General features: G+C 37.9%; 1 protein-coding gene, 1 long non-coding RNA gene and 1 pseudogene across 2 annotated transcripts in view; 2 read left to right on the top strand and 1 right to left on the bottom strand.

Annotated features, from left to right (window-relative positions):
* Positions 1–23357, bottom strand: part of LOC131491810 (RNA exonuclease 1 homolog) — a 38333-nt gene extending 14976 nt beyond the window's left edge. The window contains exons 1-8 of the mRNA XM_058695188.1: positions 22033–23357; positions 21508–21597; positions 18891–19098; positions 18324–18442; positions 16747–16899; positions 6546–6642; positions 2488–2550; positions 939–1088 (exon numbers count right to left, since the gene is read on the bottom strand). Of these exons, the coding sequence (XP_058551171.1) occupies positions 939–1088; positions 2488–2550; positions 6546–6642; positions 16747–16899; positions 18324–18442; positions 18891–19098; positions 21508–21597; positions 22033–23193 (2041 nt within the window). The 5' untranslated portion in view covers positions 23194–23357. The remainder of the gene's footprint in view (positions 1–938; positions 1089–2487; positions 2551–6545; positions 6643–16746; positions 16900–18323; positions 18443–18890; positions 19099–21507; positions 21598–22032) is intronic.
* Positions 7743–16920, top strand: LOC131491812 (uncharacterized). Its single transcript, XR_009251658.1, has 3 exons — positions 7743–7975; positions 14540–14632; positions 16833–16920. It is a non-coding gene; the product is annotated as an uncharacterized LOC131491812 (long non-coding RNA).
* On the top strand, positions 9978–11707 carry LOC131491811 (large ribosomal subunit protein eL8-like; annotated as a pseudogene).
* Positions 23358–25935: the final 2578 nt, after the last annotated feature.

Raw genomic sequence — 25935 nt, 5'->3', positions numbered from 1 at the left:
ACCTGAGGGGGTAGCTGTATGATCCAGATTTGGGAAAACCAAGGCTGGAGGGAAAACCAACAACCAAATGCAGGTTTCCCTTCCTCCTTCAGAGCCTCTGTCCTTAACTGGGTCAAGGGTTGAAAAAAAAAAAAAAAAAAGGTAACTCAAATGGCAAAGACAATAATGAGAAAAATTCTAAAGATACAAAAGATAAATATTTTCTAGTCATTGAAAAAAAATACTTTTAAATGTTTATTTATTTTGAGAGAGCAAGTGAGAGAGCACGAGCAGGGGAGGAGCAGAGAGAGGGAGAGAGTGAATCCCAAGCAGGGTCTGCACTGTCAGTGAGGAGCCCGAAGGGAGGGCTCGATCCCATGAACCATGAAACTATAACCTGAGCTGAAACCAAGAGTCAGATGCTTAACTCACTGAGCCACCCAGGCACCCAGAAAAATATTTCTAAAATTCCATTTCCAACTCCAATGGACTTAAGGTTTGACAGCTGGGATATTAAATATTCTCTCTTTCTTCTTGGTGGAAGGAATGAATTTTAACTATGCCTAGTATTTAGAGAAAATGTAAAATAGTAACACTAATTGTAAATCTTTTTAGTAAGAATTTCTAATTAAAGGATAGGAAGTATTCAAAACTGACACTGCATATGAATAGTTGGTAGGAGTAGGGACTCCAGAATCAGACTCCTTGGGTTCAAATCCTGGCTCTCCTACTTATTTTCAGAGTGACCTTTGACAAGTCATTTGACCTCTGTGAGCTTCAATTTCCTCATTTGTGTGAATGGAGGTAATGCTAGTACTTACCTGAAATGATTATTAATATTTAATAAATAAAGAAAATAAACTTCTAAGACAATGGAAATGAAGTGGAAAGGGAAATAATCCTTTTAGTGTTCCAGCCTTAGCATGTAGCAAGGATCATTTTCAGTCCCATACACTTACTGTCATTTAGAAGAGCTTTGGACATGCCTGGGTTTAAAAGAATACTTCCTGGTTTTTCAGGGCTGGGTTGTGGATAGTCATTTTCATGTAACTGTTCTTCCGTTAGAAGGTAGTCTTGCAGATGTCTGTAGAGAACAATTCCTGTGAGTGCTAAGAAAAAAAGAAGTGTGGTTCAATAAAATTTAAATAACATGTTTTAAGGTAGTGGTAAGGTTAGAGTCTACTAACCCTTTCAGATATGAAAAGCTCAAATGCTGATTAACATTAAGTAAGGAAGTAGTCTAAAAAAACCAAAGTCTTCATATCTTTTGACCTATAGATATGTAGATACTGATTGCTCTCTGCATCATCTGAGGTCCTATACTTTGGCTAAGAGAAGGGGAAGTAAGAATCCCATCAGTAATAGCCAGTGCATATTAAGCATGCCAAAAACTATCGTCAGGACTTTGAACTTTATATTAACCCAGAAGTGAAAACCTATTGACCTCATTTTTACAGACAAAGAAAATGAGGCTCAGAGAAATGAGGGCACATGACCAAGGTTACACAGCACAGTTAATACAAAAACTCAGGTCTTCTGACTCCAAATCATGCTTATTGATTCTTAATAAACACTGAGATAAGCAGAGTACAGAAGCTTACAAGCAGGAAACATGGTAACTCTCACAAGGGCAAAATGCTCAAGTTCAAGGATCTCTTTCCAACATCACTAACCCTAACCCCTCACATGAATGGATTCCTAAAATTTCTCCTAAGGTGTTATTTAAAATTCTGGCACAATTTGCTACACTATCTTTGGCAAACCCTTTTGTACAAAAAAGAATTCTTCTGTGTGAGAAATATTAGGAGATTCTAGAAGCACCTGCTTTGTTTCAGACAAGTACTTAGAGGACAAGACAGGTGCTACCATCTGGTTTTATTCAAAATACGACCAAAATCAAGTAACACTTTTTCTTTAGCTTTTTGATCCTGGGAGTTTGTTACAAATGCAGACTTGGAGGCTGTTCCCAGACATCCTGAATCAGAATCTGCACTTTAACAAGATTTCCAGGTCATTCCATGCATGTTAAGTTTGAGAAGCACTACTCTCACTGACTGGATAGATATTAAGTATCCCCTCCCACCACTCTTCAAAAAGGAGGCTGAGAATTCAAATACTGCCTAAGTAGAGCCCATTTTTTCATCTATTTATACTAATTTTTGAAAAGGCTATTAAATATTCAGTCTGCAGATGATCCTTCATAAACACAATAGTTTATTCATTTATTTTCATGCCCATTCTCTGAAAGAGAGAACGAGTGGGGGAGGGGCAGAGAGAGAGGGAGACACAGAATCTGAAGCAGGCTCCAGGCTCTGAGTTGTCAGCACAGAGCCTGACATAGGACTTGAACTCACAAACTGTGAGATCATGACCTGAGCTGAAATTGGACGCTTAACTGACTGAGCCACCCAGGAGCCCCAACACAATAGTTTACTAATTGCATCACACTACATTTACTTCTCCTTTAAGGTAACAAGGACAGGTCTGTCAACATTGCACCAAACTTACCACTTTTCTTTTCACTCTTTTTCAATCCAGTTGTTTTATCGTTGTTATTGCTTCCAGGGACACCTAAAACATACAAGAACTCTTCTTCTGAGACAATGAATTATTTTTGTCTGCTTTATAAAAAAGTATAAAACATGAGAAAGGTCTACAGCACAGTGAAGTCTATTTTTACCTTAAAATAGGCACCCAACATGGGAGACCAAACTACTTCATAACCAATGCTAAGTTGGGAAAAATGGTAATTTATGAAATAATTAGATCAGGACTTCGTATTTTCTAAAGCTACTATATTCTGTGTATTGGTTAGAGTATGTTTAAATAAGAGCCGATGAGTTTTACATCATTACTGACTATAACTCTCACAATTTGCAAACCATTTCCATTTCATTGCAAATATCCAAATGTGTACTTAGACTTCTATGTTCAATATCTTTATGCTGTATTTAATACGAAGAGAAGGGGGGGTAGTGAGAATACCATGAAAATACTAAAACAAGAGACCCTGTATATTTTATTTTGTTATTATTTCAATTTTTATTTTATTAGTTTTTTTGTTCTACTTCCAGTGTAGTTAGCATAGTGTTTTATTAGTTTCAGGTGTACAATATAGTGATTCAACAATTCCATACATCTCCCAGTGCTCATTGCGATAAGTGTATTCTTAATCCCGCTCACCAGTTTATCCCATCCCCCACTCTCTTCCTGTCTGGTATCCATCAGTTTGTTCTCTATAGTTAAAAGTCTGTTTTTTGATTTGTCTTTTTTTTCTTTGTTCTTTTTTTCCATGTTTCTTTTAATGTTTATTCTTGAGAGGGAGAGAGAGGGAGAGAGAGAGAAGAGAAGAGAACATGAGCGGGGGAGGGGCACAGAGAGAGGGAGACACAGAATCTAAAGCAGGCTCCAGGCTCTGAGCTGTCAGCACAGAGATGAACTGCAAGATCATGACCTAAGCAGAAGTTGGACGCTTAACCAACTAAGCCACCCAGGTGTCCCTCATTCGTTCTGTTTCTTAATTTACCCATGAGTGAGATCATATGGTGTCTTTCTTTGACTTACTGTGCTTGGCATTATATACTCTAGATCCATCTTTGTTGCAAATGGCAAGCAAGATTTCATTCTTTTATATGGCTGAGTAATATTCCATTGTGTGTATATGTATGTGTATATATATGTATAGACACACCTCTATCTATATACATCTTCTTTATCCATCATCTACTGATGGACACTTGGGCTGCCTCCATAATTTGGCTGTTGTAAATAATGCTGCAATAAACACAGGTGTGCATACAGCCTTCTGAATTAGTGTTTTCATATTCTTTGGGTAAATAAATACCCAGTAGTGGGATTACTGGGTCACATGGTAGTTCTATTTTTAAGTTTTTGAGGACCGTCCACACTGCTGTCCACAGAGGCTGTACCAGTTCACACACCACATCCTCACCAACACTTGTTTCTTGTGTTGTTGATTGTAACCACTCTGTCAGGTGTGAGGTGATATCTCATTGTGGTTTTGATTTTATTTCCCTGAAGATGAGTGATGTTGAACATCTTTTCATGTGTCTATTGGCCATCTATAGGTCTCGTTTCAAGAAATGTCTGTTCTTGAGACCTTGTATATTGTAACACAGGTATTCAAGTCTATTTCAAGTGCTATACATATAAAAATGCCATAGGAGCGCCTGGGTGGCTCATTTAGTTGAACATCTGACTCTTGATTCTGGCTCAGGTCATGATCCCAGGGTTATGGGATCAAGCCCCATGTCAGGCTCCACACTGAGTGTGGAACATGCTTAAGATTCTCTCTCTCCCCCTCTGCCTCTCTCCCCTGCTCATGCTCTTTACTATAAAATTTAACATTAAAAAAAATGGTTTAAATGCCATAAAGAAATTATCAAGTTTTTATATTCTTGAAATTAAAATACCATTTCTAAGCATGACACAAAACCCAGAAACCAAAAAGCAAGCCATTAATTACACTTTATTTATATATATATTTTTAAATGTTTATTTATTTTTGACAGAGAGAGAGAGAGACAGAGACAAAGCATGAGCAGGAGAAGGGCAGAGAGAGGAAACACAGAATCCAAAGCAGGTTCCAGGTTCTGAGCTGTCAGCACAGAGGATGATGTGGGGCTCAAACCCACAAATCGGAGATCATGACCTGAGCCGAAGTCAGATGCTTAACCGACTGAGCCATGCAGGTGCCCCTAACTGCACTTCTAAAATAGCTTCTAGGGGTACCTACGTGGCTCAGATGGTTAAATGTCTGACCCTTGATTTGCCTTAGGACATGATCTCGCGGTTCATGGGATAGAGCCCTGCACCAGGACTCTGTCTTCCTCTCTCTGCTCCTCCCCTGCTTGCATGCACATGCACACGTGCTCTCTCTCTCTCTCTCTCAAAACAAACATTAAAAAAGAGAAAAAAGTAGGGGCACCTGGGTGGCTCAGTCGGTTAAGCGTCTGACTTCGGCTCAGGTCATGATCTCGCGGTCTGTGAGTTCAAGCCCCGCGTCAGGCTCTATGCTGACAGCTCAGAGCCTGGAGCCTGTTTCGGATTCTGTGTCTCCCTCTCTCTGACCCTCCCCCGTTCATGCTTTGTCTCTGTCTCAAAAATAAAAACGTTAAAAAATTAAAAAAAAAGAAAAAAGTAAAAGTGAAAAGCTTTATTATTACAAACTTCACAAATAAGGCTGAAGTACCAGTGAGTGACAAACTGAGGAAAACATTTGAAGCCCATTAAAAGGGGATATGCAAAAGGTTGTTGCAGATGAATAGGCTGATAATAAAAGGGGACAGAAAGATGCAAAAAGGCAATTTAAATTGAGATAGAAAAAAGGAAGCTCTTCAACCTCATAATAATAACAAAAAGCTAAAATAATTTCATTTCTGGTCTATACTTTCACACTCCAGAACGGGATAAATGAGGAACTTTTCCAAGATGTGAGGAAAAAGCTTATACTCCTACCCTATTAGTGGGGAATGTAAAGAGCAAATGTTTTCTGGAGGCAGTTAGCAATATTTACCCATTTTAAACATGCAGACCGTTTCTGCTAGCTACTCTGTGCACAGGGATTTATGTTAAGGATACATAGGCTCTAGTATGAGGAAATGTTTGAGTTCACACTCCATTAATCACAGAACGTAAGGTAGAAAAAATATGTAAGCCACTTAGATACTCAGTGCGTGTGTTTCTTCTGTATTCTACACTCTACACAATGGAGTATCAATACTACAGGTCTGTACAACAGAGTATCATGTAGTCATTAAAATGTACAATACAGATCTGGATGTTAACACACATTCTAGATTAACTGATGAAAGATTTCTAGGATACTTTATTTAGTGAAAAAAGTTAGAGCATACATCAAATGACTGCATTCATCCCAATTATTAAAATTACATATATTTCTGTAGTCATTATGGAAGGGTCTATATCAAAAATTTGGAATAAAGTTGTCTTTGGCTGTTTTGTTTTTTTTAATGTTTTTCTGTATTATTTGAATCCATGCTATGTATTCTCGAATACCCCCAAGGAAACAAAATTGGGGGTAGGATTACCCCCAAGCAAACAAAACTGGCTCTTGAGGAATAAAGAAAAAAAATCATTGATATTACAATGGTATGTGGCTTTCCAAAACTCAGCCTTACCCAACAAAATATTATTCATTAAGTACTTAATATTACTGGAGGTTGGGGGTGGGGGTGGTAGAAAAAACAATGTCTAAAAAAGATCTTAGGGGGGCAGTAATGAAAAAAAAAAGAGCTGAGAAATACTATTTCACATGGAGTGAGTTACTTTTATAACTAGAAACCAAATTTAATTATCTCCATGATAACTGCTCTCAAGGAGTTATATTCATATGTCTAATTTCAAATCTAATTTGTTATTTTCAACCAAAAATCCTACTTGCATGTTCTACTCAAGAGAATATTTTTAAACTATGTTTCATAGAATACCTAAAAACGACCCTGCTAATGAAAAAAAACATGTTTAATGTCAGGTGTTGATCACAAGTTTTTATCTTATCACTTGATTAATTATAAAGAAATTACCTTGATGTCTCAGTTTCTTAAGAGTATTTATCGCTATGTTCACATACATATTTCTACTGCCACAGCGTTCATAAATGGCCTTTTCTTCTATTTTAGCCTAGACCATGAAGTGAATAATAAAAGATATTAAATCTCAAGATGATGGATAATAAATGTTTACAATATAATGGAATAAATATGGCAAAATATAATTCAAGGGATGGCGAAAAATGGCACAAATAAAAAGGAACTTATTTTACATTTTTCTGTTTATGGCTTTTGAGAAGAAAGAAAAAAAATTATCCCATGAATCAAATCGAGGAACTAGATACTTCTCTTCGCAAACTAAAACCACAGTATCTCAGAGTACAAAAAGCCTACAGTGCATATTCATTTGATTCTCAAAGCAAGCCCCTAATGTATCAAAGGTGCTTATTATTATTCTCGTTTGAGGTAACAAAGGCTCAAGGTGGCTAAATACTTTTCTTAAGATCACACAGCAAAGGAAAGACATAATCCTCTTTTCATTATCTTTAGTTTATAGGTTATTTTTCTAAAACCATTATGTAATCACTATTTAAGTTAATTTGAGAGACAGAGAGAGAAAGAGAAAGAGAGAGAGAGAGAGAGAAAGAGAGAGAGGGGAGGGAGAAGGAGGGAGGGGGAGAGAGAGGATAAAGAGGACAGAGAGAAGAGAGAGAATCCCAAGCAGGCTCCATGGCCAGTGCAGAGTCTGATGCAGGTCTCAATCTCATGAACCGTGAGATCATGACCCGAGCTGAAATCAAGAATGAGACACCCAGGTGCCCCAGTAATCAATATTTTTATGCTAGGATTCATGAAAATCCTAAAGGTCAGTACAAGAAAACAATGGATAAAAAAGGACGGAAACCAGTAAGGGTAATATAATGATAACATTGTATTAATGCTTTATCGGGCACCTAGTATGTGCAGGTTTGGTAGAATAGTCATTAAATGTTTTCTCAGTCTTCATTGTGAACCAGTGAGAATGGGTGCCATCATGACTAACCTGTATGAGGCTCAAGACAAAGTAGATATCTTACTGTTGCAGAGCTAGTAAATGAATCCAGGAGTGACCAAACGCCAAAGCCAAGATTCTTCTCACTACACTAAACTTCACAGAGAGAAAGCCATGGGGGGTTGGAGAGAGGAGAGAAGAAAAGCAAATTGAAATAATAAAGGATAACATGTCTCTGTAACAGGCTGCTTTTTTTGTCTGTCTTTGCGTTGCCATTATTCTTCAACCAGTATAGAATCCTGGAGGAGACAGACTTCCGGAATGGCTGAACAAGAACGTTCATGAACTCACCTTCCCATAAAAATAATTAAAATACCGGCAAAACAACTAAGGTAACCATTTCAAAACTCTGAAAATTAACCAAAGCCACAGAACAAACTGAGAATTACCTAAAAGAAACTACTGAACCTCGGTAAGACAATGGAGTCTATACCATTTTAGCTTGAGGGTTTTCCCATTACCCACTTCCCACCTGCCAGCTTAATGCCATAGTGATAAAAAGTTGGCAGCCTCGTAGCCAACAGAGAGGACGGACTTCTTTTACAGCTACACTAAAAACATCATCCCCAGAACACAGACAATATTTTGTAAGCAGCTCCCTGGAAAATCTATTCTCAAGGTGTTGTGGGTACTTGAGTCAGAACTCAGCTTATGGTGCGGGCAGGGGGACCCTATTGCCTGGGTGCTACTAAAACAATAGCAACTGGGTGGCAAGATGACAGCCACCTAAGGTTATGATTTCTTGTTGGGCAAACAGGGACCTGGCCAGGAATTTTAATTTTTTAATGTTTTTAACGTTTATTTTTTTGACAGAGAGAGAGAGAGAGAACAGGGGAAGGGCAGAGAGACGGGGAGACCCAGAATCCAAAGCAGGCTCCAGGCTCTGAGCTGTCAGCACAGAGCCTCTGCAATGTGGGGCTCGAACTTACCAACTGTGAGATCATGACCTGAGCTGAAGTCGGAAGCTCAACTAAGCCACTCAGGGGCCCCAAACCTGGCCAGGAATCTAAAAAACAATTTGGAGACCTAGGTGACCACAAAAAATTTTGAAAGGTCCTGACATATTCCTGGAGCTTAAAAGGTGGCCCAGGAAAGACCTGGGAAAAGATAAGGCCCTACTCAGTCACTAGTGGCTGTTCTTGAAGCCCTGGAACAAGGACGTGAAAGCTAAGGCTGGCTGTCAACTTAAGTTTTAAGGCACTTCTTCTCACATAGATTCCCCCTGGCAAAGGGAGGAAAACATACAGACAAGGCATTTAAGAAAATTTTCTAACCAGTCATTGGCTAACAAGTAGATTATGCTGACAGAGGATGATCCTTTTGAAGGAGGCCTTAAAATAAAAATTAAAGGCAAGAACTTAAACAATGCTACTGGAGAACTTAGTGGCCATACATTGAAAGGAATACAGAATCTACAAAATTAGTTCAGTAAAATCACTAAACAAATAAGTAGCAACAAGAAAAACCAAAACCTAGCAACAAAACAAAAATGTACCTGAAACCAGTTATTATTTAATCATACAGTCTGTAACAAAAAAATTATGAGTTATGTAAAGAAACAAAAAAGTGTACCTCATACAGAATAAAAACCAGCCAAGAGAAAATGCCCCTGAGAAAGTCCACATTTTGGACTTTAAGTACAAAGACTTTGTAAATATGTTTTAAAAATGAAAGAAACTATGTTTAAAGAAGCAAAGAAAATGGGGTCTTACCACATGGACAACATGAGTAAAGAGAAATTTTAAAAATAAAAAGTTTTTAGGAATTCTGGAGCTGAAAAATGTAAAAATTTTTATCAGTACTCTAGGGGGTCCACAACAGATACACTAGATGGTTATTTGAATTCACATGAGAATTGATATTGGTAAATATAACTTTATAGGAAAATATTGAAGAATATATGTGTTCGTATGTAATCATTTTCTCCTGTTTTAACAATGGCATAGAGCAGTAATTACAAAATTGTGTTGATAGGCTTATATAATGTTATAATCCATATAATAATAATGGTATAAAGAAGGGGTAGGAAACATATACTGGAACAAAATTTTTATAGGCTATTGAAATGAAGGTAGTTTTAATCTGAATTAGATTGTTTTAAATTAAAATGGTAAGTGTAATCCTAAAGGCAAAAAGTAAGACAGTAACTAAAAAAATATAGCCAAAGAAATGACATGGGCATTTAAATGATACACTAGAAAATATCTATATAACACAAAAGAAAGCACTAATTATAGAGAAAATAAAAAGACACAAGACATATAGAAAAATAGCAAAACACATGATGTAAATCCTTTTATTGGTCAGTACTTATTAAATGTTAATTGATTAAATACTCCAACTGAGGGAAGAGACTGGAAGAATCATGAAAAATATGTAACTCTACACTGTATACAAGGTAGACACTTTAGATCTTTAAGTAATATCTGCACCCCACACAGGGCTCAAACTTACAACCCCAAGATCAAGAGTTGCATGCTCTACCAACTGAGCCAGCCAGGCACCTCTAGACAGACACTTTAGAGTCAAAGACCAAACAGGTTCAATGTAAAGGAGAAAAAAAGATGTACTTTGTAAATAGTAAAATATATGTGAAGTGGCTATGCTACTATCAGACAAAGTAGATTTTTAAAACAAAAGTTGTTACTAGAGACAAAGACATAATGATAAGAGCCAATCCATCAGGGAGACATAACAATTATTAACAAATATGCATTTAATAACAGAGCAGCAAAATACAGAAAGCAGCAGCTGACAGAACTCAAGTGACAAATAACAATTCAACATTAAGAATGGATACCTAAAGTTTCTCTCTTCTCCAACCATCCAAGATGCTGAAAGGAAAGAATGTCAAGGAGAGGAAGGTGGCCTGGTGCCTGCTGTTGTGAAGAAGCAGGAGGCCAAGAATTTAGTCAATCCCATTTGAGAAAAGGCCCAAGAATTTTGGCATCAGACGGGACATTCAGCCTAAAAGGGACTCACCCACTTTGTCAAATGGCCTTGCTCCATCTAGCTGCAGCAGCAAAGGGTTATTCTCTATGAACGCTTAAAAGTGCCACCTGTGATTAACCAGTTCACCCAGGGCTTGGACCACCAAACAGCTACTCAACTGCTTAAACTGGCCCACAAATACAGACTAGAGATAAAGCAAGAGAAGAAGCAGAGATTGTTGGCCCAGGCTGAGAAGAAAGCTGCTGGCAAAGGGGATGTCCCCACTAAGAGGCTGCCCATCCTGTGAACTGGGGTTAATACTGTTACCACCTTAGTGGAGACAAAGAAGGCTCAGCTGGTAGTGATTGCACATGATGTGGATCCCATTGAGCTGGTTGTCTTCCTGCCTGACATGTGTCCTAAGATGGGACACTAGTGCATTATCAAGGGGAAGGCCAGGCTGGGTTGTCTGGTTCACAGGAAGACTTGTACCCCTGTCACCTTCACACAGGTTAAGTCAGAAGACAAAGGAGGTCTGGTTAAGCAGGTGGAACCCATCAGGACCAATTGAAAAGACAGATATGATGAGATCCACCCCCACTGGGGAGGCAATGTCCTGGGTCCAAAGTCTGGCTTGCATTGCCAAGTTGGAAAAGGCAAAGGTTAAACAAATGGCCACCCAACTGGGCTAAATGGATGCTGAATTTTCTGTACATAAAGCAATAAAAAGTTCTCTTTCAGCCAGTGTCAAAATAAAAAAAAAAAAAAAGAAGAATGGAGACCTCTATACCATACTTCAATAATGGAAACAAGTCAAATGGTGAAGAAAATAAAATATTTCAACAACACTATGAATCAACTATACCTAGAAGACATCTATAGAACACTCTATGCAAAAATAGCAGAATATATAATGCCTCTCAAGCAGATACAGAACATTTTCCAGAACAGATCATGTGTTAGGCCATAAAATAATGCTCAATAAATTTAAAAGGATTTAAATCACAGAAAGTATGTTCTCTGATCACAATGGTATTAGATTATAAGTCAACAACAGGAAATTTGGGAAATTCACAAATGTGTGGAAATTACACAGTGGGGCAAAGAAGAAATCACAAACGAGATTTAAAAATTGAGATGCATTTAAGTGGAAACACAACATACCAAACCTTTTGATTAGAGAATAATTCCTATTGTAAATGGCTTTACTAAAAATAAAATGGAAATTAAAAACTTTGCCTTCCATCTTAAGAAACTGTAATTTTAATAGTAAACCAAACCCAAAGAAAGCAGGAAAGAAATGATAATGAGTAGAAATAAATGAAATGAAGAATTTTCTAAAATAGAGATAACTAAAAAAGCAAAAGTTGGTTCTTTGAAAAGGTCAACAACATTGACAAAACTTTGGCTAGGTTAAGAAAAAAGAAATAAGACTCAAATTACTAAAATCAGTAATGGAAGAGAAGGCATCACCACACAATTCACAGAAATAAAAAGAATGATAAAGAAATACTATGAACAAATATATACCAATGTATTATAAAATTTAGATGACATGTGAAATTTTAGAAAGATAAAACCTCATGAAATTGACTCAAGAGTAGACCTATGAGATGAATTGGTAATTAAAAAAATATCCACAAGCCCAGACCTCATTGATGAATTCCCCTAAACATTTAAAGAAGATTTAAAAAAAAAAAAAAGAATAGTAACCATTCCTAAGATCTTCCAAAAATTAAAAAAGGGAACATTTTACATCTCATTCTATTAGGCCAATATAACCCTGAGACTCCAAAAAAAGAGTAAGTTACTACAAGCAAAGAAAGCTACAATGTCCATCACTAGAATAAAGAAAATGTGGTACCACAAGTAATAAAGTATTATTCAGCTGCCAAAAAGAATGAAATTCTGATATGTGCTACAACATGAATGAACTATGGAAACATTACACTAAGTCAATGAAGCCAGAAACAAAAGGACAAATATTGCATGACTCTACTTAGATGAGGTACCTGTAGTAAGCAAATTCACAGAGACAGAAATTAAAATAGAGGTTACCTGGGGCTGAGGTGGGGGAGAGAAGAATGAAAAGTTATTCATTACCTTAATAGGTACAGAGTTTCTATTTGGGATGAAGAAAAAGCTCTGGAAATGGATAGTAGTGATGGTTAAACAACATTGTGAAGGTACTTAGTAACACTGAATTGTGCACCCAAAATGGTTAAAATGAGAAATTTTATGTCAGGCATATTTTATCACAATAAATATAACAGTAATGAGGTACCCGGGTGGCTCAGTTGCTTGAGCATCCAAGTCTTGGTTTCAGCTCAGGTCATAATCCCAGGGTTGTGGGATCGAGCCCCATGTTGGGCTTCATGCTGAGAAAAGTAATATTTAAGAAAAAAATTACAGACTGGTGTCTGTAGACCTAATTAACGTTGACACAAAAATTCTAGCACACTGAGTCCAGCAACATAAAAAGACTATACACCGTGACCAAGGGTGTTTATCCAAGAAATGCATGAGTTTAAGATTAATAAAAAAACAAACCTACAACAATGTAATATACTACATTAATTGAATATAGACAAAAACTATATGACATCAAGAGATAAGAAAAAAGTATTTGAGAAAAGTCAAGATGATAAGACACTTAAACTAGGAATAGAAGGGAACTTCCTCAACTTGATAAAGGACATGTAAAAAAAACAACAACAACTAAAAAACCACCTACAGTAACCACTGTACTTAACGGGGAAAGACTGAAAGCTTTCCTCTTAGGGAAAGGAACAAGACAAGGATGCCCCTCTTACCACCTCCACGCAATATTCTACTGGAAATTTATGCTACAGAAATCAAGCAAGAAAATGAAATAAAATATATACAGATTGGAAAGGAAAGAGTAAGACTGTGTCTATCTGCAGTTGAGATCATCTTCTTTGAAGAAAATCCCAAGGAATTCACTGAAAACTATTAGAGTTAATAAATAGGGGCATGCCTGGGTGGCTCAGTCAGTTAAGTGTCTGGCTCTTGACTTTGGCTCAAGTCATGATCAAGGTTTTTGAGTTCAAGCCCCTCATTGGGCTCTGCGCTGTGTGTAGCCTGTTTGGGATTCTCTCTCTCTCTCTCTCTCTCTCTCTCTCTCTCTCTCTCTCTCTCCCTCCCTCCCTCCCTCCCTCCCACTCTGTCCCTTTCCCACTTGTGCATGCTCTCTTTCTCTCTCTCTCTCTGTCTCAAATAAATAAACTAAAAAAAAAAAAAGAATAGGCATATAAGGGTTCAAGACACAAGATAAAAAGTATTAATTGTATTTTTGTACACTGGCTATGAACAATCTGAAAATAAAATTACAAAAATAATTCCATTTATAATAGTGTTAATACAGTATCTAGGAATAAATTTAACAAAAAAGTTAAAGACTTATAGTCTGAAAATTACAAAACACTGTTGAAAGGAATTAAAAGATAAAAAAACCCCACAAGACATTCCATGTTCATGGTTCACAAGACTTAATATTGTTAAATGACAATCCTCCACAAATTGATCTAGAGATTCAAAGCAACTGCTACCAAATTATAATCCAGTATTTCTGTAGGAAATACAAGCTGAACCTAAAAGTTATATGGAAATGCCAGGGACCCAAAACAGTTTTAAAAGTTTAACAAATATGGAGGAGTCATGTTTCCAACTTCAATACTTACTACAAAGCGATAGTAATTAAGATTGTGTAATACTGGTATAGGATAGAAATAGAGATCAATGTAATAAAATGAGTCCAGAATTTATGTTCATTTATATCTAGTATTTATGATCAACTGATTTTTGACAAAGGTGACAAGACAATTAAATGGCGAAAAAATAATCTTTTCAACAAATGGTGCTGTGACAATTGGATATCCACATTCAAATGAATGTTTGGACCCCCTCCCTCATACCTTATGTAAAAATCATTTAAAAAAGTGAATCCTATGCCTAAATGTAGTAACTAAAACTGTAAAATTCTGAGAAAAAATAAAGTAGTAATAAATCTTTGTTTCTTATATAGGATACCAAAATCACACGTGACAAAGAAAAACAGATGAATTGGAATATATCAAAATGAAGAACTTTTTGTAATGCAAATGATCCAGTCAAGAAAGTAAGAATACAACTCAAAGAAAAAATATTTGTAAATACTTTATCTACTAAGACACTTGTATCCAAAATATATATAGAACTCTCAAAACTTGATAAAAAGACAACTAAAAATATATGCAAAGGAACTGAACACATGTGTACAGACATATCCAAGAAGACATACAAATGGCCAAAAAGCACAGAAAAATATGTTCAACATCATTAGGCATTAGGGAAATCAAAATCAAAATCACAATCAGATACCATTTCATGCCCAATAAGTTGGCTCCACAAAATACAGGTAACAAGCACTAGCGTGGATGTGAAGAAACTAGAACTGTTCACATCACTGATGGGCATATACAACAGTGTAGCTCCTCTGGAAAACGGTTTGGTATTTCCTCAAAAAGTTAAATATAGAATTGTCATTCAACCCAATTATATGCTCAAGAGAAACAAACATCATTTGTTGACACAAAATCTTACAATGTCCATTTATGTACAAATGTTCATTAATAACCAATAAATGGAAATCGCCCAAATGTCCATCAACTGATGAACAGGTGTGCATATCCATAAACCAGTCTTATTTGGCAAGAGGAAATTAAGTAATGATGCATACTACAGTATGGATGACCCTTGAAAACAGTATTCTAAGTGAAAACATTAAGCTGGTCACAACAAAATCCCTTATTATCAGATTCCTTATTCTAGAAATGTCCAGAAGAGCAAATTACAGAGAATTTAAGTGAGTGGCTGCCCAAGGCTAGGAGATATGGAGGGCTAGGGGAGTGACAGATGAACGGTAACAGACGATCTCTTTGGGGTGATGGAATTGTGTTAAGATTAATTGTAGTGATTGCACAAGTGGTTGATTTGAGTATATATACTCAAAGTCACTCCAGTGTACACAAAAATGGGTGAATTAATAGGGTATGTGAAGTATATCTCAATAAAACTGTTAATAAAGAGAATCTTCTGAGTCCTTCCTCGCTCTTAATACAAGAATCTGTTATGATGACAACTTCACTTATATCCCCAATGTTTCTAGCAACTGGCAGCTCACTACTAAGAAACAGCAATTTTATGGGCAGAGGTGTCAGTTATAAAGATCTTCCTCACAATTGGGGTAAGATTTGCCTCTCATTGCTTTCACTCATGGTCCCTTTCATAACCTCCCAGAGAAGTGGGAATTTGCCTCAACCAAGCCCAAATCTAGTGTTCAGATGTGTGTTTGTCTAACAGTATTTAAAATATTAAAAATTTTAATATTTAAAATATTAAAATACTTTAACATAAAAAGTCTTCGAGGACTAGAAATCTGTAAATATTGACCTTGAATTGCCAAACTGCAATTATCAGATGGAGCTGAGTAGTGTCTTTCCCCTTTAGATTGCACTTATTGTGTGTATGAGCCATAGTTCCCTGACTCTTTATTACTCCCAGAGTCCACAAAGGCTTTTGAAGATATGCACGGGGACAGGAGCTATGGTTATTGCTCCTGATTTGTAAGGTTTCATTTTGGAAAAAAAAAGGCTTTGAGTAGATTTGCAAAGACAAGTGCCTCCAAGAGACCAGATCTGGCCCATAAATGAGCATAAATAGTGGTATGTAATAGGGAGTAGTGGGGACTATGGCTCACTTGACAGTATATGCTTCATATAAAGGAGGGGGGACACTGCTCAGATTAATATACTATTGGCCTTGACAAGTGGGCGCCTGAGTGGCTCAGTCGGTTAAGCACCAACTTAGGCTCAGGTCAGGATCTCAGGGTTCATGAGTTCAAGGTCCACTTCAGGTGAACCCTGCTTCTCTCTCTCACCCTCTCTCTCTGCCCCTTGTGGGATTCTCTCTCTTCCTGTCTTTCTGCCCCTCACTCACTTGAGCCCCGCCCCCCCAGAAATAAAATATTAAAATTAAAAAAAAAAGAAAATTATAGGACTAAGACAGTTTTTGTCACTAGAGTAACCAGGGTACTCTTTACAACTTAAGGATAGCAAAAAGATCCTCCAGGAACCAGTCCCACAGCCTGGTTTCAAAAAAGGGGAAGAGAAAAATAATAAAATTGTTTCTTGAGGTTTTTTTTTTTTTTTTCAATATAATACTCTTGAAGTGTGTGTCTTCAGATATACTGACCTTGTTAACAGCCTCATCCTCTGTTTTATAAACTGTCAAGTACTTCTCAATGAAGAGGTTGACATAGCGTTGTCTTACTTCCTCAGGGACTTTGACAGAGGATTCTGATGTGACTAAAGCCCGCTTCCGATGAGCCACTTTGTATTTCGGCATCTTGTTAAACAGAGTTGTTGATTAGCGAAAAGAAAAACACATGTTTCTGTTTAAAATTCCTACTATGTGTAGGAAACAAGTACAACTATCTCAGGTAAGTTCTCTATCAATTAAATTCAAAACTAATTTAAAGTTATAAATTCATTAAAAATAAAGTAAATAGGAAGGCGCCTGGGTGACTCAGTCTCGTGGTTCCTGAGATCAAGTCCTGCATCGGGATCTGCACAGTGAGGAGCCTGCTTGGGATTCTCTCATTCCCTCACACTCTCTGTCCCTCTCCTGCTTGCACACATGTGCTCTCTCTCTCTCAAAAAGAAACATTTAAAAAATAGAATAAATATAAGGCATAACATTACCTACACTCACAAAAGGGAGCCATGAGGATGTGGAACCAGTGAAGCTACCTGTGAGTACCCCATTCTAGCTGACCTGATTACTCAAATCATCTCTCTACTCTCCACAGCCAGAATCTTAGAGCTCTGGTGTGCTCTTCTCAGCAAATAGGAAAGTTTGTCACGTACCATTCTTAAGAAGAATTTATGTCCCAACATCAGTTACCATTTCACAAAGAAAAATGCTCAGACTTAAATAAAAGTTATCAAAGATTTATACATACTCAATATTGCCAGTAATATCCCAGCTATAAATATTGTTAGCATTCCTTTAGAAGAACTTATTGATACTTTGAGAACTGTACAATCAGTAAATCTGTCTCACTTTTGGGGGGGGTGGTAAAAAAAAGTTACACTTTCCTGTAGTTGTTCCCTTGAAGCACAAAGATGTTTCAGGAGGGAGAAATCCTTAAAAGTGACAGGTAGTTTTCTGCTGAAGAATACTTAGTAAACAGAAAAAAAAAAAAAGTAATTGCCACAAATAGGAGAAAAATTACTAAGGAGGGACTGCCATCACTGATGGCATAATTTATGAAAGGTCCACCTGCCTCTCTCTCTTTCACATACACACACATATACACCCCTCACTGGATGTCTCTTGAAAGGTATATTCCAACGTGAAACTTTCCTTTGAAAAAAAGTTGAGGAGTCTTAATCAGAGCCACTGAAGTTTTACGTCTAAAATATGCCTAATATTTCCAGGAACAGGATGAACAACATAGCTCAGCTCAATGTGGACACACAGACACAAATCCCATCATAAAATGACAATAACTATCTGACAGTAACTAGAAAAGGCTGAAATTTCTCTCTGGTGTCTGCCATGTATCTGAAGGAGGGATCTCCAGGAAAAAAAAATATATGTATATTTTGTTAATATAAAATATATTTTTATAGAAAATATAATTATATATATATATATATATATATATATATATATATATATATTCAATCTCCCAGGACCTCTATATGTAGACAGATAAGTTGATTATTAGCACTAAAATTCTGGCCTTCAGACCTAGTTTATAATACCTTTACAGGAAAAGCAGCAACACTTTTCACAGGAATGTGTGATCTGCTTGGTTTTGCATTTGGCTTTTCCCTTGATAGAAATACATCCTGATGAAGCTTGTTTGATGTAAGTGAATTTTCTGAGATGTTTCAATGACAAAAAAAAAAAAAAAAAAAAAAGAGAAAAAGAAAAAAAAAAAGGTAAGAGTTAATGACATTAGCCTCAGATGATTAGAGTTTAATTATCAATTCAAGGTTTCACAATACTTCCTTTACAGACTCTATTTTTTTTCTTGAAACAAAATGTAAACACAAAAAATTCCCAATAGCTAACCCCAGTATCATCTATAAGAACAAATTTAGATAATTTATAAAGCAATTCACTTTATGTAGAAATGCTTATAAGGTATTACCATCTATAGCTTAGCATTTAGGACATAATATTATATAAATATCATGCTAATCATATTTTTCACATAAAGTTCCACGTGAGTGACTCAGCTATAATTGGTAATATATGGATTTCATAGGAAATGCTTTTTAAAATAAGGTAAAATCCCATTTTTTGACTAAGTGATTTTCTCATACCTCCTGAGACTCTCCTTTGGGTCTGAGAGACTGGACATGCAAATGTAGTTTTCTTTTGTTCTGAAGTGGCAGCAACAAAAGCCTGCCCACTCTTTATGTCAGCCGTGATCTGTGCTGCCTGTTGCTGGGCACGAAGGATGCCAGGGCGACTCATCAGTGGTGCCACTGGCTCCCTGAATGGGCTAAGGATGTCTTTACTGGTTGGAACCTATACAGCATCAACACAAAACGGAAGAATGATTTTAAGAAGTTTTAAAAAGACTGATCATTTCACTATCTCTTTTTGCACAAAGGCTTGTGGAATGGACTACATTTATAATACCCCATGTGATACAACACACACATAAGTGGAGTATCCCCAGAAATATGCAGAGATAAAACTGAACCTTTGAAGCATTTAATTTAGTAAAACTTTTGTGAACTGAGAGACATTAATTCTCATATGAAAATGACACTTCACTTTGTATGAAGGTAAAAGTGTTAATCAAACTGCTAACAAGACATATCTGACCAAAATGACTAGAATTTGAAGTTAAGGAAAGAATTCTTTAGGTAACCAGGCTTAAGTATCAGGTGACTCATAAAGGGAGAAACAGCAGGCTAGCATCAGACTTCTCTACAGCAACATTCATTACAATAAGAGAATGAAGGCGTGCCTGGGTGGCTCAGTCAGTTAAGTGTCTGACTTTGGCTCAGGTCATGATCTCACAGTTCTTAAGTTCGAGCCCTGCATCCTGCTCTGCACTGACAGCTCAGAGCCTGGAGCCTGCTTCAGATTCTGTGTCTCCCTCTCTCTCTGCCCCTCTCTCTGCTCACGCTCTTTCTCAAAAATAAGCATTAAAAAAATAATAAAAAAAGAAGAGAATGGAACACCAGAATGTTTAGCTTGATTAGTAACAAATGTCCTATAAAATGTCCTACATTTGTAGGAAATGTCCTACAAAACAAGGAAATAAAATTTCACCCAGATTGACAACGTTTTTAAAAATATTTAATACCCATTTTTGGTCAAGGTTTGTGGGAAGGGAACTCTGAGACACCACATAGGACTGTACGCTGTCACAATCCTTCTGGAAGGCACTATGGCGATATACTTTTAAAATGTTAAAACTATCTTCTTTTGTCCTGTTGCTTACTATTTTTGAGAATTTATTTTAAGGGGGGGGGAAATCACTGATAAAACCAACAAATACTTAAATAGAAGAATGGGGGGGGGGGAGTTACATAGCAAAGTAAAATGAAAACTATAAACACTTTTGCCAATAAAAGTATATGTTTATAAAACTATAAACATCATTTGCCAATAAAGGAAAATAATGTTTCCAAAAATTTTTTCCTAAGAGAAGGGGAAAGAAATGATTTTCGTAAGTACCTATATATCTGACCCTTGGATACTCAATATCACCATTTCACAGATAAAGAAAATAAAGCTCTGATAAATTAAATAACTTGCCCAAGGACATCTAACGTCAACAAAGAACTAGAATCCAAGTTCTTATTTGTGACTTGGGAGCATAAACTCTTTTGATGTCATGCAGAACATTCTGTTGTCAGTGTCTGCCAAGTGCAAATAATATAGGGAATTGAGCAGAGAAATAAAGCTTGTTAAATGGCACTTTTTAACACAGAAGTGTTAAAGGAGTACTACTTACACCAGTGCCTTTTAACTTCTTTACATGCCAGCATTTACCATGTTACAAGAGATTTACATGATTTTGAGAATCTACAGTCGATTCCCCTTATTCACCACACTTCTGTTCTATAGAGTCCCACAAACAATGAGTTAGTGAATACTGAACCGTTGCTCCTAGGGCATATATATATATACATATATATACTCATATACCTGAGTCAGGTTCAGGTGAGTCTCTGATCACACTTTTGCCAACCAATCAATAACCTAACCTTGCTTTCTGTGTGTTTCTGTTTAAAGACACCTTAGTTAGTACATATTGCTGGTTCATGAGCATTGAATTCGTAGTCAATAGCACTGTAACTTATGCCTATAAAAAGCTTATGTAACACATCTCTGTAAGGCAGCCTTCTTGCTCTTAGGAACACTGGATGACCCTATATTTGGGGGCCATTTTAAATAGCAAAATTACCAACAAACAACACAAACATGCAAAGAACGCAGCACTAAATAGATTGAGAAAAGGACATATGTTAACAGTATGAGAGCTAAAACAAGAAGGCAGTATTGCCTTGTTCAGCCTTAGCTGGGAATGTGTGTGGGAGGTAATTTTTTTGCCATGACACAGGCCTACAAAGGTCCCCCAAAACACGACTCTTGATTTTAAGGTTACAAATTAACTTCAGTGAAGAGGAGAATTTGCAAATGCAGAATCTGGAAATACTGAAGATCAACCATAGTAATTTTGGTTAGAAGTCTATGCGATAACAACATCCCTGCTTTTCATGAAAATGTTAGATAATGGGGGAAAAAGTGAATAATGTGGAAAACGCTTACAAACAGAGATCAAGTTACTGAGTGCACACTTGTGCCCCCAGGTGGCTAACAAGACACTAAGTATTGGAATATACTTAAGGCTCAAAATGGCAAGGCATGCATTTTTTAAAATAACGTGCCCCGTAAGACAGGAGCTAAGGAACTCACATTGAACTTGGCAATGTGTGCAATTCTCTTTTTGGGTCCAGAAAGGTTTTGATAATACAACTTATCTAATCCCGTTTGCTTTCCTGAAGCCTAGTGGGAAAAAGATAAGAATTACCCAATTTCAGCAGAGTACAGGCATATATAGCACGTTTCCTGAAGAGCCACAGGAATCCAAGCTATAAAATACTAGGCAACTTATTAAGCAATAATTCACACAAAACGTAACTTGAATAATTTGACATGCATACACGACTAAAGAGGATTCCTCTAAGCTGGGAAATCAACTGTAACCATGTAATACCGTGGTTTCTGCAGGCTGTTGAGTCTACACAACACTATAGCCAGCCAATTGTCAAGGTTTTCACCTTGTTGCTCTAATAGATTATTAGCCCCAAGTATCAGAGCATATATATTAGATACGCCCATTATATAATTTCTATTTCTACAGAGGGCAGAATAGAGTATGCGTTTAAGGGAAATGCCTTCAAATTTAGGAAAAGGATTTAAAAGAAAAAACGGACTGACCTGTTTAGTAGTCTCTCCCTTACAAGCTTCACTTTCTGTGAACTCTGTGAAAATTCGAAGGCATTCCTTCCTAGTGTCACCGGAATGAGAGGAAGTGTCCTCCTCGGTAGGTTCCTTACCAAAATCAAATTCGACTACCTTGCAGTCCTCAAAAGTAGTGAGTTCCTGACTATTGTCTGGTCTTTCCAACACTTCGCCTTCTGCATGCTCACCTGCGGGAGAGACCTGGGGCCGGCTTGAATACCAACCTTCAGTTTCTTCACTGTGAGGACTGTCACTTGTTTTTACATATTTTTTGTGATGTGGATACCTTTCATTATGCATTCTGTTCTGTTTTTCTTTGTCACTGAGAGGTGCACAAGGTATGCTCTCTCCGGAAATACAGACATAGTTTTTCCCACCACCACAGCTTCCCATCTTAGGGAGGTGGTTTTTAGCACGATTCAAGTTTACGTTACTTTTAATATCTAGTGAGCTATGCATGAGCGATTCTGGTGGTTCTGATTTGTTACCGTCATCATCTACTTGTGTGGTTAGTTGGGTTTTATCGATTTTTTCCTCTTCTGTGCCAGTAATTTGAAGACTCCTCTCCTCTGGGGACATTATAGGTACCCTTTCATCCATATTCTGGTATTTGAAGCCTCTCAATGGTTTAGGTTTCTTAGAAGTAGGCATGATTGGAGGTACATCTATTACAAGGTCATCTTCATCAGATTCTTGAAGATTTATTGTAATTCTTATTGGTGAAACATGAGGCCTTTGGCTCTCCTGGGACATGTGGCGATTCTCATCCACAGATTTTTTCAAGCGGCAGACTTGCTGTTCGTCAGGCTCAGACTGTGTCGCTTTCGATGCCCCAAGCAGCTCTGCAGAATAATTCAGCAAGGGATCATATTCAAGATCAGTTGCTGGACATTTGTGGTCCAGTACATACTTTCTGGCCTGACTCTCTTCATTCTTTGATGGCTCGTGCCACTCTTCCTTTGGAAGCGGGCGATTTTCAAGAAAATCTTGCCTCATATTTGTATTCCTGAAGGAGGTCATGTGACTTTGTGATGGCTCTTCATGTGTTAAAGCAAGCTTGGAGAGGCTCTTCTGCTTTTCTTCAACCTCAGTCTTGACGGATTCAATATCTTTGCTGAGCCTTTCCAGTTCTTCCATGGTTGTGCCTAGTTTTGTCAATGCAAGAGAAGTTTTATCTTTAAAAATCACTTCAGATGAAATGCAGACTCCAGAATATCCTGGACAAGGAGTTTACTATCAAAAGGACATTAGCTCTTCCAAACCCAGCCATCTACTAACTGATCGGTTCTTAGAAGCAGAAGAAGTCAGGGGCGCCTGGGTGGCGCAGTCGGTTAAGCGTCCGACTTCAGCCAGGTCACGATCTCGCGGTCCGTGAGTTCGAGCCCCGCGTCAGGCTCTGAGCTGATGGCTCAGAGCCTGGAGCCTCTTTCCGATTCTGTGACTCCCTCTCTCTCTGTCCCTCCCCTGTTCGTGCTCTATCTCTCTCTGTCCCCAAAATAAATTTAAAATGTTGAAAAAAAATTAAAAAAAAAAAGAAGCAGAAGAAGTCAAGAACTAGCTCTGTTTAAGTCTTTGAAATGTCGAGCTCATATCCATGACTAATTAAAGTACATTCGTGCCTTATTACTAAAGTGCCCCACCTATGTGGGGCCAGGTTTATACATATTTTTTTTTCAACGTTTTTTATTTATTTTTGGGACAGAGAGAGACAGAGCATGAACGGGGGAGGGGCACAGAGAGAGGGAGACACAGAATCGGAAACAGACTCCAGGCTCCGAGCCATCAGCCCAGAGCCTGACGCGGGCTCGAACTCACGGACCGCGATATCGTGACCTGAGCTGAAGTCGGACGCCTAACCGACTGCGCCACCCAGGCGCCCCTATACATAATTTTTAAACTCTGTCAAACATGATATAGTTTGGATATAGCCTATTGAGATTATTTACCAACCAATGACAATTTGGAACCAGTTCAAATACCCGAATGCCACTTAACACCGAATTGTACATCGTTTCATACACCAATATATCTTCTCTAAGAAAACATTATTTAAAGCACTAGTCTTTCCTTAATTCAGTGGGATTCAAAATTTTCATTAAGGTCCCTGGTAGTCTACTGATTGTCTCAAACAAAAACTGCCCCCTTCCCCTGCCCACCAACATAAAAAATCTTAAAAAAAAAAAAAAAAATCAATCAATAAAACAAAACTCTAGAGCAGGTGGATTCACACTCCTGAGAAAAAACCAGGATAGTAACAAGAGAAAAGGCTCACAGTAACAGCTGTTCCCAATACCTGGCAGCTCCTTTCTGACTTTTAACTAAGGAAATCAGAAGTTTCTTCCCTCTTTTCAAGATACATTTTCCTATATCATTTATGGGATAATTTATACACTTCTCTCTTCTCTCAAACAAGAGATTTCAGATAGAACATGTGGTCCAACTTTTAACCTGTGAATTTATTTTCGATAATCCACGTTTTGATAACACACATGCTGCTTTTTTACACAAGGAGCTCTCTCCTGGCTCAGCAACCTCTTTTCCTGTTAAATTAACACTGCTGAAATGTACAAGAATGGGTTACAAAGGTGAATGACATTTGGGGGGAGGAAGGAGAAGGCCAAGAGCAAGCCCCAAAAGGAGAACTATCCTAGGATCCAAACATAAACGCCTGGATCTAATTTCTCTTTAAATAAACGTGGACAGGGGTCTAAACTCAGGATAACCAGCCGGAACTGCATTCTGGCATCAGCTGGGTTTCATTTGGTTGCCTTGATTGAGGAAGGACTGTTTAAGCAGTGCTTTGGGGGCACTATTGAAAAAAAAATGGGGGCGCCTGGGTGGCGCAGTCGGTTAAGCGTCCGACTTCAGCCAGGTCACGATCTCACGGTCCGTGAGTTTGAGCCCCGCGTCGGGCTCTGGGCTGATGGCTCGGAGCCTGGAGCCTGTTTCCGATTCTGTGTCTCCCTCTCTCTGCACCTCCCCTGTTCATGCTCTGTCTCTCTCTGTCCCAAAAATAAATAAAAAACGTTGAAAAAAAAATTTTTTTTAAAAAAAGAAAAAAAAATGTGTTTATACTTTCTCTCCATCTCACAAGTTAAAAAAAAAAAAAAAACTTTTTTCCCCCACCAGAAGCTATATTTGAAGGGTTAATTTTGAAGTTTGAAGGCACACTTAAGAACCTTTGGTCAGGCTACAGGTGACTGAGAAAATCTCCTTTGGATTATAAACACTTCTTGCTGCAACCAGGGTCCCACCGCACCTCCTTCCACCAGAGCATAGGAAACCCCTTAGAGTAATTCCATGATGGGTATGGGTGACACAAGTCCACGCACATCCATCTTACAGCCAGCAAACCTGTGCATGCCTTTCTAGGATCCAGCGCGGCGGGAGCAGGCATCTCCTGGTCTGTAGCAAGGCGACCACAGCCCAGCGAGCGCCGCTCGCCCCGCCTCCCTGATCACGTGACGACGTGGGCAGGGAAACCCACGTAGAAGGGGGCGTGTGCGCGGGGCTCTCAGTCACTGCACCCCATGTGTCCTGTCCTTTGGACCCAGGAAAGAGGGGCTCTTGAGACAACCAGCCCACTCCATCTTCCCGAACATTACTGCCCCTCCACGCCCAGGTTTATGGAATCATGGGACCACCCAAAAGGCCTGAGAAAAATTCTCCCACTTAGGATCCCCATAGCACCATTACTGTTCCAACATATCTCAAAACATACTTTTCACGGGAGGGATAAAGAAAAAGGGAATAGAGGTTGGCACTTAAGGCTCCTGATCCTGGGTGTGATGCTGGGGAGATTTTGCTCTTAGAGACTCGGGGACAACTTGGTTCTTCCTCCTAAAGCAAGAGTTTTTCTCTTTTAACAGCCACCCTGTA

This window comes from Neofelis nebulosa, chromosome 12, assembly GCF_028018385.1.
Source record: "Neofelis nebulosa isolate mNeoNeb1 chromosome 12, mNeoNeb1.pri, whole genome shotgun sequence".
In the NCBI taxonomy this organism is placed as follows: domain Eukaryota; kingdom Metazoa; phylum Chordata; class Mammalia; order Carnivora; family Felidae; genus Neofelis; species Neofelis nebulosa.
This window is presented reverse-complemented; position numbering and strand designations above follow the sequence as displayed.